Consider the following 17192-nt stretch of genomic DNA (forward strand, 5'->3'; position numbering starts at 1 on the left):
CGCAGCCTGTTAGCTTAGCATTGGAAATGTGACTAAAAAAGAAATAACCTTAACACTGAAATCCAGTGGCCCTGCAAACCCACTTCTACATGGGACTGTAAGCCTTTTAAAGCCACTAAATTGTTTTTATTCAAAGTCACACCCAAAAACTCAGTTAATCTGCTTCATCAGGCCTGTTTTGGTGTGTTTTGATCAGATTTGATTGACAGCGGCCTGGCAAAGCGAATAACACTCTTTTCCACTTTGGTAAAAAATACATTGTGTCTTATAGGATCGCATTGCTTTTAATGAGAAACTGATTGAGAAAATACATTTTAAGGGCCTTTAAATATGTGGTAAATCAATCTGTTTATTAATGATCACAATCACCAAGCAGATCAAATGATACTTTAGTGACTGATCCCGTGCTGGGCTACTGTATATCCTACAAGGCGCAGGGGACAGACCCCCTGCGATGCTCTCTGGAGGGTAAAGTGGGATTAGTCCACTGCCCCTGGACCCCTGCCAGAGTTTAATGGAGCAGGAGTAACTGAATTGACAGGGATGCTTGCTGGCCAACAAAAGCCCAAAAACACTTAGGCTTTACTTAAAATTGGGACATGCTGATTTACCCTAAGCTGATTCAGAGCCAAATGATACAATGCTGGTTATAATATTAATTCAGATTAACTGCAAATGCACTGATCCAACAAAAAAAGGCAAGGCATGCATATCCCCATTCACACAGTTACAGTGTATTCATAGAAGTAGTTTGTGCTTTCCTGAAATAACTGGCTAGAAGTGAAGAGTGTGAACAACAGGGGTCAGCTAGGAGGTAGAATCAGGTCTGAATTCCCATGAATCACTTGGTGCAGCCACCATAAGGTGCTACAATTCGAGTTCACCTGACAAGGGAGCTACATCCTGGTGCAAATAAACTTGAGCGATACATGGTATGACTGTCTTGGAGGAGAAACCCCACACCCTAAATAATTTCTTAGATGCCCTTTGTTAAAATACAGGGAAACTGAGATGATTAAAAAAATTGAAGGAGTCAAAATAGAAGTGAAAATGAAAGTGGTTTATTTTTAGCTCATCACAATTGGTGCAAAACATGACGTATTCAAAATGTGGGAGAGGACACAACAAGGTGGTCAGAACAAACAAATAGAAGTCAATAGAACAGAACCAGGCCCAGCTGCACAAGCTAAAGTCCTATTATGCTTATCTAAAAAACAAAAAGAACTTCACCAAAACAAAAACAGAGGTGGTACCAACCAATAATCCTACTGTCTCTAGAAAAAGGTTAACGACACACCAAATACCTTTCTCTAGAATCCATACCGAGTTCGCAACAATTCTTGAGGCGTGCTCCTTTTATTGAACACCCCGTACAGTGATGGTCCAGCTGGTAACCAGCAGTGGTTGGATAGATTACAATGAAATGTGTTACACACATTCATGGTCCCGTCAGGGTGAGTTATAAAAACTGCTATAGCACCATCATCAGGTTAAACTTAATATTTGTCACAATACATTTATTGTTTTTGACTGAGAACCTACAAAACCATTCCCATCAGCTTAGGCTGCTACATGCTAACTGTGGTGCTAATATTTATTTGCAGAACATGCAAAAATATGTTCTGTGATGCATCAGTGAAAAGTTTAAAAACTCTGTTCCCCAAGGGCAATAATTGCAAGTTATCAGTGAACTCAAAACAACTTAATCCACTCTGATCTCTGTTTGGTATCAAATTCAAGCAAGCAGGTCAGGACCTTTAGGCTGCTCACAGTATCACAGAGATTATTCTGGATTTACATATAGCAAGTGACAATGTGTCCTAGCCGTGACCCTAAAGTCACACCTAGGAACTAAAGAAGGAGAGGCAAGGGGCTCCATTATGTGAGGTCTCCCTGTGGCAGGAGCACCCATCCTGCTCTAATCCTCACCACTTAAGAGCCTTGGCAATATCTACTTAAAGAGACATTATGCAGGAAATGTTATGCAAATGGATTGTTTATCACTTCATCTGCGTGTCAGCCACTTCTTTTGTGGCCTGTCTACAGCGTGCCACGCTGATCTCTGGCTTAGGGAGGAGCATAATCTTTTAACACCTATCTGGTAGATATCTCTATTGTTGTCAAATCTGATATACGGCAGGAACTCAAATCGGATACTGTGTTTACTTTTTCGCAACCAGAGCAATACTTCAGGGAGACATGAAGGGTATGTGAGGTCTTCTTATAGCATACATTCGCATAAATTCACAGAAGTCAGACACAAGGTGAAATGGATTTTGAAGTGTGCTGTGTGTATACTGGGGGCCCTCCCTAAGCTGCACACATTGAGACACCCTTACTAAGCAGATTACCTCTATAAATCTATGTCAGGATACATTTCTGCATGTCCAGTCATGCAAAGAGAGAGCGAGAGCGTGAGAATGCAGATACAAACATGTTTACAGTTGCTTCCCAATTGATCATGTTTGGACGCTGAGCTACTGCTTAAGTCGTCAGTGCACTGCTGACATCTGCTGCACAGGTTACAGAACATACAAACCTTGCAAACATGTTTGCATGCAGTTGTGCCACAGTGCCTGTATTTGCATTTGTAACACTGAACAGCGGCTTACTGGTTGATCTGTGATGATAAAAGTGACTGTTACAGGAAAAAGAATCTTTGGATGTGGAGATATTTAAAGACCGTTTCCTGTGTTTGACATTTACCTTGGATTAAGGAACAGCATTGTGACTCACAGCTGCCAGAGGTGTAGCATGGGAGCCGAGCTGGCAACATGATGAGTGTGTGTGTGTGTGTGTGTGTGTGTGTGTGTGTGTGTGTGTGTGTGTGTGTGTGTGTGTGTGTGTGTATGTCGGGGGTGGGGGTGGACCAGATGTTGTCGTCCTACCACGGGGAATAAATTCTATCTCTCACACCGCAGGTGGTGGGAAAAAGGGGGAGAGAAAGGGAGAAGAGAACGAGTGAGTGAGAAACAACGGCAAACAGGAAGCAGAGACCTTACAACACAATGCTTGCAGAGTTTCCTGCAGGCTCAGACAGATAAGGAGCAACACTTTGTTTAAAGCCATATTTTCACCCCCAAACGTTTCCCGATCTCTGAAACCACATCTTGCAATGCTTGTACAATTTTTCTGCGCTATGGCTGTGATAATGTAGGGGCCTAATGCAGATTTTGAGTTCTTGAAATTGAAAAAAAGGTTAAACCCTGATCTCTCCAGACTGTAGAACTGCAGTGGTGAGTTTGATAAAAACAAAATACAGTAAGGCAATGTCTAATTATTGTTCTAAACCTTTGTTATTACCTCTATGACAATGTAGGCCTGCCTCGTAAGGTCAGAGGCCAGACACAAGAGTTAGTGTGATGGTGTGAAGGCTCTACCATAAGCATCCCCATCATCATAAAACAAACCATAAATCCTGCAGCTGTGCACCCAAAGCTGTTCAGTGCAAAAGAGGCAGTACAAGGTCAATGTGTTATATTGGTGTTTTTTGATGTTTTGTAGAGAACAGGTGCCCAAGTATCAGGTATTTCTTCAGTCCAACATCATTATGTTGATATTGGTTCCACCTGCACACACAAACCAAATGCATGACGGAAATTAAGAGCAAATGACATGATAATGTCAAACAGTGCAAATAAACACTTTGAACAGACTTTCTCTGTTAAGTAATCACATTACGACCCACTTCAGAAATACAAGTTCAGCATAATATTAGCAAGACTAACAGGGTTAATGACTGTATATGACATTCACAACCTCTTTCTTAGACTGCACTGTGACTGTGTGAGAAAGAACAATTGATCCACGCTTACAGTCCAGTTTGTGCACAGCATGCTGCACTAGTCACTGCACAGTGCACATTCCAAATGATCATTATCTTTTATTTGTGGTATAGTAGTTATTTTGCAGCGTAATCTGCCAGTGAGTGTTTGTAATAGTGGATTTGTGAGGAGTCAATTATCTCTAAAATCACATTATTATTATTATTATTTGTGTTTGTGTGTGTGCGTGCGTGCACACATGTGTGTGTGCATGTATTTATGAACCCAGCCACCCTGAAAAAGACAGGATGAAACATGGAGTTTCTGCTATAAACTGCAGCTGATGACAGTCTAACAATGCCCCCTCAGCTGTGCCCTTTGCCCCTTTTACATGGGAGAATAAAGCTGTCTTTGAGTGCTTTTCGGAAAAATGAATTTATAGATTGGGGAATATGACAAGGCGGCAAACAAGTCTCTGATAATTAAAATTCCTGTGATACCAAAGATACTGATGTTTAGAGAGCTTAACTGACAATGAATGAAAGTGATGCCAATTGAAAACCACAAATAGAGACCACAGCATATTACCATAGAAGTTAAATATGAGTCTGATTGACCGTGATTACAAGTCGTAGCAAGTTCTGTAACCGTAGCTTGACGGACAAAACGTTTAAGAATAAATTGAAGAATAACATCCTAATGAAGGTGCAAAGTGGACGCCAACATGTATTAACCGATGCTGGAGCGACACCTCCCTCTATGGACCGATAGTGGTATTACACTCCATTATTGGACGAATTCATTTTCGGTGCGACAGACTGATCCCTGACAACGACAAAGGCATCACATTATTTAAATATATTGCACAAAATCCGCTTTTAAAGACTATTTTGCATTTAAATCTAAAAGAGCAGGAGTTGTCTGCTGGAGTTTATGCATATGATAGACAGCAACGTAGAACTTGTATAAAGTTTACAGTCGAGTTTATCGACATAAACACTTATTATCAGTTACTTTACGGTCTTCATCATCATCAATCAGCTGATCTCGTGGTCATGCCCGTCTTGGTGGGAGTGACTATGTTCATCTGCATCAAACGGAAACAGACAGTGTTGGGGCATCTGATTGGCCGCCTTTGTCCTTTCAAATCGAGGTGTCCTCTCGCCTTTATTGGCACCAACGGGTCGCTGGGGGGCAAGACACGTTTTACAGTAATGCTGCACTCTTGCGTGGACCTTCCTGCTGCTTGGATAATGGAGTCATGATCTGAGGAAACATGGCCGGTCAGAGATCTGACAAATCAAGCAGACTGAGAGAAGAGCTGAGCTGCATGCTGGTCGGTGATGGAGCTGTGGGGAAGACCAGCATGGTGATCAGTTACATCTTCAATGGATACAACAGCGAGTACAGACAAACAGCTTTTGATGTGTTCACTGGTGAGTGGAGGTTCTGCTTTCAATGGTAATGGATGCTTGAATCAATGAAACTTATTTGTACTTAAATTACAGGTGTGGTTCATGTGAATGGAAATCCCACTCGTATCAAGCTGATAGATACTGCAGGACAGGTAGATATTCCCCACCACATCAGGATTTCTTTAGTTACTTGCTCCTCTCCTCCTCACCTCTCTGTATTTCTGGTCCAACAGGAGGAGTTTGGCCATCTTCGCTCTCTGTGCTATGCCCACATGGACGTCTTCATCCTCTGCTTCAGCCTGGTCAACCCTGTCTCCTTTGACAACGTCACTTCCAAATGGATCCCACAAATCCGTGCTGGCAACCCGACCTCTCCCATCATTCTGGTTGGGACTCAGTCAGACCTTCGCCACAATGTGGACATCCTCATTCACCTGGACCAGCGGAGCACCAAACCAGTGCACTTCAACCGGGCCAGAAGGCTGGCACACACGATCAGAGCTCATGACTATTTGGAGTGCTCAGCTCTGACGCAACACAACCTCAAAGATGTGTTTGACTCTGCTGTGTTTGCTGCCATCAAGCACAAGCGCACAGGCCTAAAAATCTCCAAAAAGCTCAGCCTGCTTAAACGTTTGAAGGCTTTTTGTGATTGTGAATGGAGGAAAATCTTCAGGTTCATCTGATGTGGAATCAAAGAGCACATTGATTGTACTCAGCCTGGTGGACACGGTATGTCAGGGGATTTTTAAGACAAATTATGCATTTTTATCGTGCAATGTGGATGGTTCAATAAAGCAGCATGATTTAAGACCACTGAAAACCTGCATTCAACTCCATCCCCTAAGAAATGTGACATTTGTCCAAAAGTCATTCATGAAGACGGCTAAATATTCTGCTCTTTTTATCCTCCCCTTCCTTCCATGTTTTGTTTGTTGCTGTTTTTCATATTTGTGTGTGTGTGTGTGTGTGTTTTTGTAATAAATGCACTACAGTGTAACATATTTAATTCTCAGTTGCTGTGGGTTTTTTGTTTTATTTTAAAGATTTGCTTGACTTCTGGAAACGCATACAGTCTGTAGGGTACAGTGGAAGGGCCTGTCAGTGAAGAAATGGAGGGAAAACACAAAGTGCTATTTGAGACAAATGGTCACCTGCTGACACTTTGAAGTGCTACTTTACAAGACAAAAGCCATTTAAATCCATCCCCTGATTGAAAGCCTATGCTGAGGCATGTTTCCAACAGTTACTTTGAACAGCCACCCACATGGATTTTTTAGTTACAGTAATTAATTTGCCCAAAATGTTTGGTGCTGGAAAAACTATTGCAAAAAATAATATTTATTCAGATATATTTGCTATACCAACTCAGACCAAGATCCCCTTATTTTACATTGTCTGTCTTTCTCATTTGTATGCTGGAAAAGAGCAGAAAAACACAAAACAGGAAAATCACCAAGCTCCTACAAATACCATGCACATCTCCAAAGGAATTTTAAATATATGGCTGTGCTTCTTCCTGTCATCTTTTAACAAATAGTAGTGTTTTACTGTGCAGAAATCCAAGATGTCAAGATGGTTTGAGTTCCTAACCTGCCTGTTGGAAGGACTGTGAAGAATGAACCGCTTCCCCTCCCTCAACAATTATCTACATGCTGAACTGTCTAAACCCAGCAGCTCTACGGCCAACAGGTTTAAGTTTTGCAGCAGTCATCATTTACAAAGCTTTTTCTTGTGAGCACCTGACAACGTCTATGAAGCTGCGTTTGTCCGCCGTGTAGAACTACGTTTCCCATCATGCAACGGCGCTTTACCGTCCTCTGACCCTGTGACTGAAAATAATCTGATCAGCTGATCTGACCTGGCAACAAAATAACGTAGCTAGAGAAAGCTGCTAGGGAGGGGGCTGAAGAACAAAACAATGACACTGCTCGGAAGGATTCAAACACAGTAACACTTTTTAAAGACTTTTTTACACGGAATCGCGCGGATTTCCCTCCCGTTTGAAAGTGAAAGAGTCCGCGGATATCCGAGCTTTTGACATCGACTGGCTGTTGTTTTTGTTGATATGTTGGTACAGCTCAGTTGACAGACTGGGGGCTAGCTGCTTGTTAGGACGGCTGTGTACTGTTAGAGCTCGCTGGCTCGCTAATTACAGTTTTTCTTTGGAAAAAGTTGAAACTGTCCGTCGAAACCAAGTAGCTGTGAACTACGTATCGCTGCTTTCTTGCCAAATTATCCACCGAGTTTGCCTGCGAGCTATTGAGGGTCAGTTTGCTAAGCTAGCCTGTTGTTAGCATCAACATTTGCACATTCATCTTTTCAGGGAGAGTTCATTGTCTCGGTTGGTACAAGCTACCTGCAAATGTTTCTGCATTATTTCCGTTTTATTCGCTCACCATACCCATATGTTATGTAACGCTGCAGCTAACTGCTAACTTAGATACATGAACAAGCTAACTTGGTGGTAAAAAGATATCAGGTGTTACTCAAGGAGACGGCTGTCTCTGCTTCATTGCCTCACTGTTTGTTGCACTAAATTATATTAATAAACCCTTTTTAAGTGTTTGAAATTCGTGCTGGGAAAATTTGTTTGACAGGCTATTATTGTTGGGACGTCATTGATCGGTAGCCTTGTTACCATGCAGCTGTTTTAAGTTGATGTAGTCACTGCGTTTGTTGTCAGTATTACTGCTTGTTGGACATTTTTCATTAATTGCAATTGCAATTAGAAATTGTTGGTGCTGTTGTTAAAGGTGTTCCAATCAGCACTGATTTGTATTTACTTTGTAAGAAACGATGAGTGGGCATGGCTTGTCTTCAGAAAAGGGAGTCAATACAAGTCTAATATGTCAGGAAAGTTATGCCTGTGGTGGCTCTGAGGAGGCTGCGTTCGAGTGTGATGAGTGTAAGAGCTTGCAGTGTGTTCGCTGCGAGCTTGAGCTCCACAATCAGGAGCGTCTGAAGAACCATGAGCGGGTTCAGATAGGTCCCGGGCATGTCCCTTACTGTGACAACTGTAAAGGAGGTAATGGAGACAGTGGGAAACGCCATAGATCCGTGGTCCGCTGCCAGAACTGCAAAGTTAACCTGTGCCAAGACTGTCAGAAACGTACCCACAGTGGAGGCAACAAGAAGAAACACCAGCTCACATCTTACCCTCCCCCACCCAAACCTGCCGTGGTCAGCTCTGTCCAGACATCTGTCCCACCCTCTGTGCAAATAGCCGATGAGACCAAATCTCAGAGAGCAAAACTTCTGGAGAAGGTTTCCAGTTTTCTGTTGGTCGATGAGAATGAGGAAATGCAGGTGAGTGAGTGCGAAAGTGACACTTGTCATTGAACGGAATGAAAACACCTGAAAGTACGTTCATTTTGATGTTAAAATAACTGATTTTCACCTCTGAACTCTTGTGTCCCTGAAGGTAAAAGATGAAACCTCTTTTGTAAAGCGCCTCAGCTGTGACCCTGACCAGCTGCTGAAGGTGGTGTCCATCTTTGGCAACACAGGGGAGGGCAAATCTCACACCCTGAACCACACATTCTTCATGGGCAGAGAAGTGTTCAAGACTTCTCCCACACAAGAGTCCTGTACAGTGGGTGTGTGGGCAGCATTTGACCCCACCCGTAAAGTGGTGGTCATCGATACGGAGGGGCTGCTCGGGAACAGTTCCAAACAGGGCCAGAGAACCCGTCTCTTGCTCAAGGTGCTCGCCATCTCTGACCTCATCATTTACCGCACCCACGCTGACCGTCTCCATGATGACCTCTTCAAGTTCCTCGGGGACGCCTCGGACGCTTACTTGAAGCATTTCACCAAGGAACTGAAGGCCACAACGGCCCGCTGTGGCCTGGATGTCCCGCTGTCCACCCTGGGCCCTGCAGTGGTCATCTTCCATGAGACAGTCCACACTAAGTTGCTTGGTTCAGGTAAAATATCTCAATACTTCTGTTATGGAGTGTCATTACTTAATCTGTCGCACATTCATTAGACAAGTTGAACCTTTGAATATAATTCTACTTAAAAGCCTCCATCAGAAGCATGTGTTCTGACCGTATCAGCCTAAGTGTAGGTCTGCATCACCAGAAGGGACAAGAGGAAGGGCCTTTAAAGTAAACTAAGGGTTAAGCATCTGCAGAAAATTACAGGTTTAGCAAATATTAGCCTTTGGCGTTTGTTTTTCCTTCTTCTGCAGGTAGCAGTCATCATTCTGACTCTTTGTGAAATGTGTAAACACTTCTTTCTGCATTAAAAAAGAAACACGCGCAGACTGTGTTGTGAAGTAAAAAATGACATATTAATAGATGTAGTCACGCACCTGGAAGACAACGACAATGTTTTTGCATAGCTCATACATTACTGTCAGCCACTTTCCTTATGAAATCTGTGCTCCATTGCCATGCAGCAATGAAATAAGTGAAGGAAATGAAAGACCTAATATTAACTGCGGTGCATTACATCGCTCAAGCCTCTACAAGTTGTTTTTTACACTTTATAGAAATGTATGGAAGCAAATCGCCTCTTATGAGGGAAAAAAGAAAAGAACAAATGATTTGTAGTAAAATTGCCAAAACTTAAAGGAACACTAGAGCCTTCAAGTGAATGTACGCCTGACTACTACTACTGAGTGCACCATTTCAGAGATCAATGACCTTTTCATTCTTAAGAACAGTCCAACATTGGAATTTGGAAAAAATGAAAATATCTGTCACGGTCGTAATTCAGATGAGCTGTCGCCACTGTTTGTGAACAAAGTCAACATACCAACTCGTTCACATTCATGGCGTCTCGTCTCTCACTTGTCGTTAACCTGAAATGTCCCCACACCAGAGCTCTGTGACTGCGCCTTTTAAAGCCAAGTCCATTTGGATTTGTTCTTCCTGACTTTCTGGCTGGATTATGCAGTCATTGGGAAAACACCTATTAGCTTCGAGTAAGGCGTTATCGTCACTTCACCTGGTTCACTCTTGCTGTGTGTGTGTGTGTTTGTGGAGGAGCTGCCTGAGCCCGGCCCACAGTAAACTCCAAAACAGAGAGCAGACAAGAGGACAGAAGCAGAATCACCAGAAATGACAGGAAAACGTGTCTCAGCATAGTTTTTTCCTGCTCATCCGGCTTAGGCGCTGTGTAAAAACACTTAGACCCTCTGTAAAATCACTTAGGTGCCTTGAAAAAACACTTAAGCGCTGTGGAAAAATCACTTAGGCCCTGCGTAAAAACAGGTAGGCGCTGTGAATAAAATATTTAGATGTTGTGAAAAATGACTTAGGCCCTGTGAAAAAATCACTTTGGTGCCTTGCACTTCAGTGCTATGGAATATCACGTAGGCCTTATGAAAAAACAGACAGTACTTGAAGAATTGCGTTGTTTCTGATGATAGACGAATGCTAACATAATAATAATGTCTCGTATTAGATAAGTCACTGGAGTCAGTGGATCGGCTGCTGACGGATCGCTTCAAGAAGCTTGCCCGCTTCCCAGAGGCCTTCAGCTCTGTCCAGTACTGGGGCACGCAGACTCTCAACCCCCCTACTGACTTTCGTGGCCTGCAGAATAAACTGGAGCAGCTCCTGGATAACAACGCCACACGTTCCCCGCGCACCCCTGTGGTCATTTTCAAAGCCCTGCAGGTAGGACTGTGTGAGGTTGGCTGGCTTCAGAGCTGCCTTCTTGTTGCTGTGAGCCAACACTGAAGTGAAATGATGCACATTTTGCTACTGAGATGAAGATTAGTGTATTTAGAAACCAGGTTTTAAGCTTATATATTTAATGAGTGTGTAAAAAGCATGTGGTGCAACACTTATTTTGTCTGGGTCTAGCTAATTTCTACTCATCCTTGATTTTCCTTCAGGCTTTGAGTGAGCGCTTCAATGGGGAAATTGCAGGTGAGCTTGTAGCCCACAGCTGCTTCTTTCCCGACGAGTACTTCACCTGCTCCAGCCTCTGCCTCAGTTGTGGGTGAGGATGCCTCCTGCCTTTTCATAAATTGTCACCAGCGTAATCCCTCCTTCAGTCCGTGTTGTTAAACATTCTGACATCTTAACTTTTATCCCAGATCCGGCTGCAAGAACAGCATGAACCACTTAGGAGAAGGAATGTGCCATGAGGCGAAGCATCGCTGTCGTTATTCTGTCCAGTATGATAATCGTATTTACACCTGTAAGGTAAGCACCGTGCTGTATCTCACCCATATCATCTGAGCTTTGCCTTTATACCTCTGACTGTGTGCTTACTCTTGTTCCATGACTGATGAGTGTCACTGTGTGGTGCATCACTTTAGGCTTGCTATGAAGGGGGAAAGGAGGTGATAGTTGTCCCCAAGACCTCGGCTTCCTCAGACTCTCCATGGATGGGTCTCGCCAAATACGCCTGGTCTGGGTGAGTTGCAGCTGATTTACCTGCAGGGTCGTGTGTAACTAGGCTTGAGTTAGACTTATGTTGCCTTTACAGACTCTAATTTTAGCTCTGGTGTTCCAGAATTTGTCTTTGTTTCTATTTACATTCACGTGAACGTAATGTTCCCAATGTCACATCAGATGTACTTGCATTTGTATGTTCACAGAGACTGAGTTGTACATTTCTGTGTCTCCTATATGTTCAGGTACGTTATTGAATGTCCCAACTGTGGGGTGATCTATCGGAGCCGTCAGTACTGGTACGGGAACCAGGACCCAGTGGATACAGTTGTTCGCACTGAGATCGAGCATGTATGGCCAGGGGTAAGAGAAAGAAGCTGTGTAATTCATTTATCTGATGCAGGTTATATGTCCATAATTATCTGTCATCACACAGACGTAGAATTACGGCTAGAGGGAACCATTTATCTACTGGTGTAGTAAAAACCTGTCTGCTTGTTGCAGTCGGATGGCTTTTTAAAGGACAATAGCAATGCAGCGCAGCGTCTTCTGGATGGGGTAAACCTCGTGGCCCAGTCTGTGTCAGAGCTCAGTGTCAAGCCTGCCAAGGCCGTCACCTCTTGGCTGACAGATCAGATCGCCCCGGCCTACTGGAAACCCAACTCCCTCATCTTGGTGAGTGACACACACAGCCCCACCCTCTGCCACCCGCCACCAACAGCCAAGTCAACACTTTCGTGTCCAGAGGGATGTTTACTGTCTGGTGTTCTGCAGCTATTACACAATCTTGTGTTTGCAGGTCACTAGATAAAACTTTGATCGACTCAGATTGCGGCTTCTTCCCTCCAGCTCTCGGTCAATAACAGCTTCTGTTGTTGTTGTTTGTTTCTCTTGTACTAGGTGTGCCATAAGTGTCACACAGTCTTCCAGGACAACGACACCAAACATCACTGCCGTGCCTGCGGGGAGGGCTTCTGCGACGGCTGCTCTTCCAAAGCTGCACCCGTCCCTGAGAGAGGCTGGGGTCTTGGCCCTGTCAGAGTCTGTGACGTCTGCTTCGAGCAGAGAGCCTCATACGCAGGTACGCGCACCCTCAACAATGTCAAATGCTCCTTTGTTGATGTTATGCAGCTGTTTAACATTTATCTGAGTTTGGCTTCAGCAAAGATATTTTCTGTATGCAGAGCTGCTTGAGGCAGAGCTTGAGGAGGAAGAAGGCGGAACCCTCGCCAGGAAGGTTGGAGAAGCAGTGACCAACACCATAGGGGTTGTGGTCACTGCTATTGACATCCCACTTGGTGAGTGTTGCCCAAAACAAAACCTAAAGAGGATTGTTACATAACAGGAATACATGACCCAGTAAATGTGAGCATATGGATACAATGCCCTCTGCTGGCAGAGGTGGAATATGCCTATTTACAGTGAGAGGGAGAAGTTGGGAGGTTTTGTTTCTAGTTTGAACTCATGTCATGCAGGAGTCGGACTGGCGAAGCCTCCCTAATAAGAAATACGGGATGCCCTGATGGCCTAGTTGTAAAAGAGTGTGTACAGTTACCAAAAGCCCCCAGTGTAAATCATGCAGATGTCACAGGTCAAGAAAACAGCTGATCTATGAAATGACTAACAAGTTGGAAAGAATATTAAAAATCCAAGCAGGAGCAGTTGATTCCCACCATGTATTGAGAGACTCAGATGTGTGATTTAAATGATGTGTTTCATTTAGCAGATCTTCAAATACTGAATTTTCATTTGTCCCAACAAAACATTTCTAAGTCCTCCCACAAACACTGATTACAGAACCTGAACCTGCCTTTGCAATGTCTTCAGGACATACCAGTGCTTCCGTGTAGTGGTGTTATCCTGTTTGCTCATTTCATTTTATGAGACTTCCTGCTGTAAACTCGCCTTTGCTGTATATTTGTTGAAGAGTCGGTGGTAAAAATGTTTAGAGGTTGCTTGAGTGCTCTGGATCCGTCACTCTGCGCTCGTGTCTGCAGTGCACTTTGACCCAGTCTTCATGAGAAGGACATTTTACAGCCAATATGACACATTTCTGTCAAGATAATCCAAAATGTGTTTTAGATTGAGAAAACTGGCTCTGGTGCTTGGAAAGAGATTGCAAAGTGTTGGCAAAAATAGATGCCGCATTCGATCAAATACACACCACAAATCATAGCACTTATTTCCCTTCTGGCTGTTGTTTCACACATCTTAATCATATTTTGAAAACCTCAAAAATGTGTTTAATCCAAAGCATAAGTAGTATTATTATTAAGGTATATTAGGCTGTTGCATAAGCCCACTGTAGACCCACATATACTGTTAAAGGGCAGAGATGCATATGTTTTTCATAACCTGATATCCTGCTGAAAACGTCTCCATATCCATCACCAACCCAAAAATACCTCAGAGCAAGGCCTGCTCCAATCACAACAGAATTAGCCTACTTACTTCCAAACCCAAATCTTGTTTCCATGTTTCTATGGCTACCCCAACCAGGACAGCTGAGGGCTTTGTTTTACCTGAAGTTTCGGTGTTCTTCAAACGGGAGAGAGGAAAAATAAGCATGAGGATAAACCTAAAGTAAAGCGACGCTAACTGAGAATAGAAACCAACAGTCTGGTGTTTTAAATAGAGTAAGTGAATGCTAAGAAATTTAGGCACTGCAGCATGAAATAAGCAGCATGGTGTAATGAATGTGGCTCATAAAGTGTTTGCGCCTCCAAATATCTGAAATAGCACGACATTTTGGGAAACGCACATTTTAGGCTGGGGTGGTTGTGTGATATGATAGAGGCATATGCTCCTGTTTCCAGCAGGACATCAGGTCTAACAGTAAATAAAGTGTAGGTCCACAGCGTCCTTTGGACAGAGCCAGGCTCACAGTTTTCCTCTGTTTCCAGTTTCTATGCTAAGCTAACAGACATGAGAGTGTTTTCAATCTTCTCAGCAAGAAAGCAAACTCATTATAACCAATACGTTGCTTGTGTACGTGTTTTTGCGTGTCCCCTGAAGGCCTCGTGAAAGACGCAGCCCGTCCTGCCTACTGGGTGCCTGACCAGGACATCCTGTCCTGCCACAACTGCCACCGTGAGTTCACTGCCAAGCTGTCCAAGCACCACTGCCGCGCCTGTGGCCAAGGAGTGTGTGACGACTGCTCCCCGGAGCGCCGCCCGGTCCCGTCGAGGGGCTGGGACCACCCCGTGCGCGTGTGCACCAGCTGCAACCAGAAACCTGGAGAACTTTAACAGGGACGGCCTTCCTTCCTCGGAGCACTGGAGAGAACCACTCGCTCAGTCAGCTCGCAGTCTGTCACTGCTTTACCTCTGTTACTCCAATGGTTCTGTCTTGTGTCTGTGGAAAGGAAGTTTTTAGACGTATATATATAGAAATATATATACAGTATATATATAGGACATTTAGCAGATTTGGGATTTTGGAGTTCCTGTGGCCTTTGTAGAACAGCCAGAACATTAAAGTTACTTGACTGAGTGTGAACCTGCATTTCCACTCTGATTATTCACAGAGTGAATATTTTGATTCTTATCAACACAAATCCCTAATTTTACTTTAAATAAGGCTGTTGAGCTATTTTTCTACTATCAGAAAATATAAAAAAAATGTATCATTTAAAGAATATTAGTACATGGAGGACCCTGCAGGGTCGGTGTGATTAGTTTCTCAGCAATTCTTCAAGCATCGTATCTCTGATGTCGTACGTGTAACGGCGAGGAGATATGTTATATCCGTGCAGGATCCATTGCATGCTGTATTGCAACATTTTAGTTTTTGCACTAAGCCTTTTCCAGCTGTTATAGGCTGTTGCTTACCATGGCCAAAATCCAGATATCCCAGTGATCAAGTAGTCTGTCCCAAACTGAGCTGAAATCGACAACAGTAGGTCTAAGATTGCGGATATCTGGTGTGCCAAAAATCATTCAGGTCACTGTGTCTGTGCTGGTATAATGTTTATTTTCTCATGTAATTTGTGGTTGTATGAAGACATAGAACTATGTAAGAGGAGTGTACATTTTGAATTGTTGAAAATTATTTATGTATGAAGATAAAAAAAAAAATTACTTATTCGCACTCTGGCATGCATGACAGTCTGATGAATCCATGGCCTTTTACTTGTTCAGATGATGGTCTCTGAATGAGCCTCACTGTCTTTTACCAAGCGGCGTTTTACTGTTCACATGCTATAAAACACACGTGTTTCATGTTCAGATTTGTTTTCCTGACATCTTGCTTTGAATTGTGTTCTGAATACCTGCAGTCGCTGCCTGCTTTGTTGTTTGGATATTGTTTAGCAGAACTGAAGAATACCCAAATTTGTCTTCAAACCAGTTCTACAAAGTACATTCACGCCTCTGGGTCTCTTTTAGGCACAGTGTGACGGGATAAAGGTCAACACATTTTTTTTTTGTTCCGTTCGAGCTTCTTTTTCCGTTATCGTACGTGTGTCATTGAAACACATTGTATATGTTGTTTTTCTGCTTTTTGTTTGACATGATGAGTTACTGTATGCATATTTATATACTTTGTAGCGTCCGTATGTGAACCACCCTGTCTCCTCATATCATTTTTGTCTTTTTTTTTTCTTTTAGCATTACGCATAAAAAAATTGATGCTCATCTGTGGCAACGAGGAGATATTGAACCATATTAGTGACTGAGAGCTTTAACTTGTCTTGCATCGTTGCTAATGTTCCGTTATTGAGTAATGAGACCGTCACATCTGGATGTCATATAAAGCACAAGGTGATGCCTTTAACACACATGCTTGTATTTTGTTGTTGAAAACGAGATAAAGGGGTCTTTGTCGATTGTACGCTTTGTAGATAAAGTTAATTCTCCCTTTGTTCCTAACGTGGAACTTTTTGGTTCTGATGTCTGATGAGAAGATGTTGTGTCTGCCTTGTCTCAAAATAGATTTATCTGTCTGAATATTGCATCACACACACATCCTCCTGTGAGAAGCTAATATTGCACAGTATAGAATAGTAAACACGTCATGTCGGATTACTTGTACTGGAGTTCATTCCCATGCAAATTTGTGCTGTCTGTTGCTGCAGATATCCTTTGTGGTGTCCCTTTTTTTTTTTCCTTTTTTTTTTTTTTTTTGATTAGGTTGGATGCCATCATCAACACTTCTCACCTACACACTACAAATCAAGCAGGAGTGATTGACACATCTAAAACTGTTGGACACTAACTTGAAGCGATAATGTGTGGATATTTGCTAAACTGATGGAAGATTTGCATAAGATTAAAGTTGCATCAGCCCCCGTCTGTCAAAAACATAATCTGGAATTGCCTCCATGTCTTCAGTGTGTGTGTGTGTGTGAGAGAGTGTGTGTTTGTGTGTTTAAATCTCCCTGTGTCAAACCACTTACTTGTACTGTATGTGGGAGGACTAGATCGTGTGCACGCCTGTGTTTTATCAGCCTTGCTTCCATTCTGCTCCAGCACTGCAGCTTCAGATAAAGTGAGGGAAAATTATTTGCTTGGTGCTTATTGATGATGATAAATGATTTATAATTATTTTAATAAATAATTAAACCCGAGCTTCCATGTTGATATTCTGTGCCACTTGCACTGCATGGTCTCAGCACCCAGGAGGGGACTGCACTTGATATGTATCCAAGCTCCAGTGAG

The 17192-nt window shown here is 43.0% G+C and overlaps 2 protein-coding genes across 2 annotated transcripts; both read left to right on the forward strand.

Moving 5' to 3' along the window:
- The first annotated feature begins 4925 nt into the window (after window positions 1–4925).
- LOC143332055 (rho-related GTP-binding protein RhoV-like) lies at window positions 4926–6014 on the forward strand. Its single transcript, XM_076749297.1, has 3 exons — window positions 4926–5200; window positions 5273–5331; window positions 5413–6014. The coding sequence occupies exons 1-3, from the start codon at window positions 5041–5043 to the stop codon at window positions 5863–5865; spliced, it is 672 nt and encodes a 223-aa protein (XP_076605412.1). The 5' UTR covers window positions 4926–5040; the 3' UTR covers window positions 5866–6014.
- Window positions 6015–7033: 1019 nt separating this feature from the next.
- LOC143331421 (zinc finger FYVE domain-containing protein 1-like) lies at window positions 7034–17101 on the forward strand. The gene is made up of 11 exons (XM_076748271.1): window positions 7034–8488; window positions 8604–9108; window positions 10595–10809; window positions 11031–11137; window positions 11235–11343; window positions 11460–11557; window positions 11781–11898; window positions 12040–12210; window positions 12436–12616; window positions 12720–12833; window positions 14551–17101. Exons 1-11 carry the CDS (start codon window positions 7979–7981, stop codon window positions 14781–14783), a joined length of 2361 nt encoding a protein of 786 aa, XP_076604386.1. The 5' UTR covers window positions 7034–7978; the 3' UTR covers window positions 14784–17101.
- Window positions 17102–17192: the final 91 nt, after the last annotated feature.

The sequence above is a fragment of the Chaetodon auriga genome, chromosome 14, assembly GCF_051107435.1.
Source record: "Chaetodon auriga isolate fChaAug3 chromosome 14, fChaAug3.hap1, whole genome shotgun sequence".
Classification (NCBI taxonomy): Eukaryota; Metazoa; Chordata; class Actinopteri; order Chaetodontiformes; family Chaetodontidae; genus Chaetodon; species Chaetodon auriga.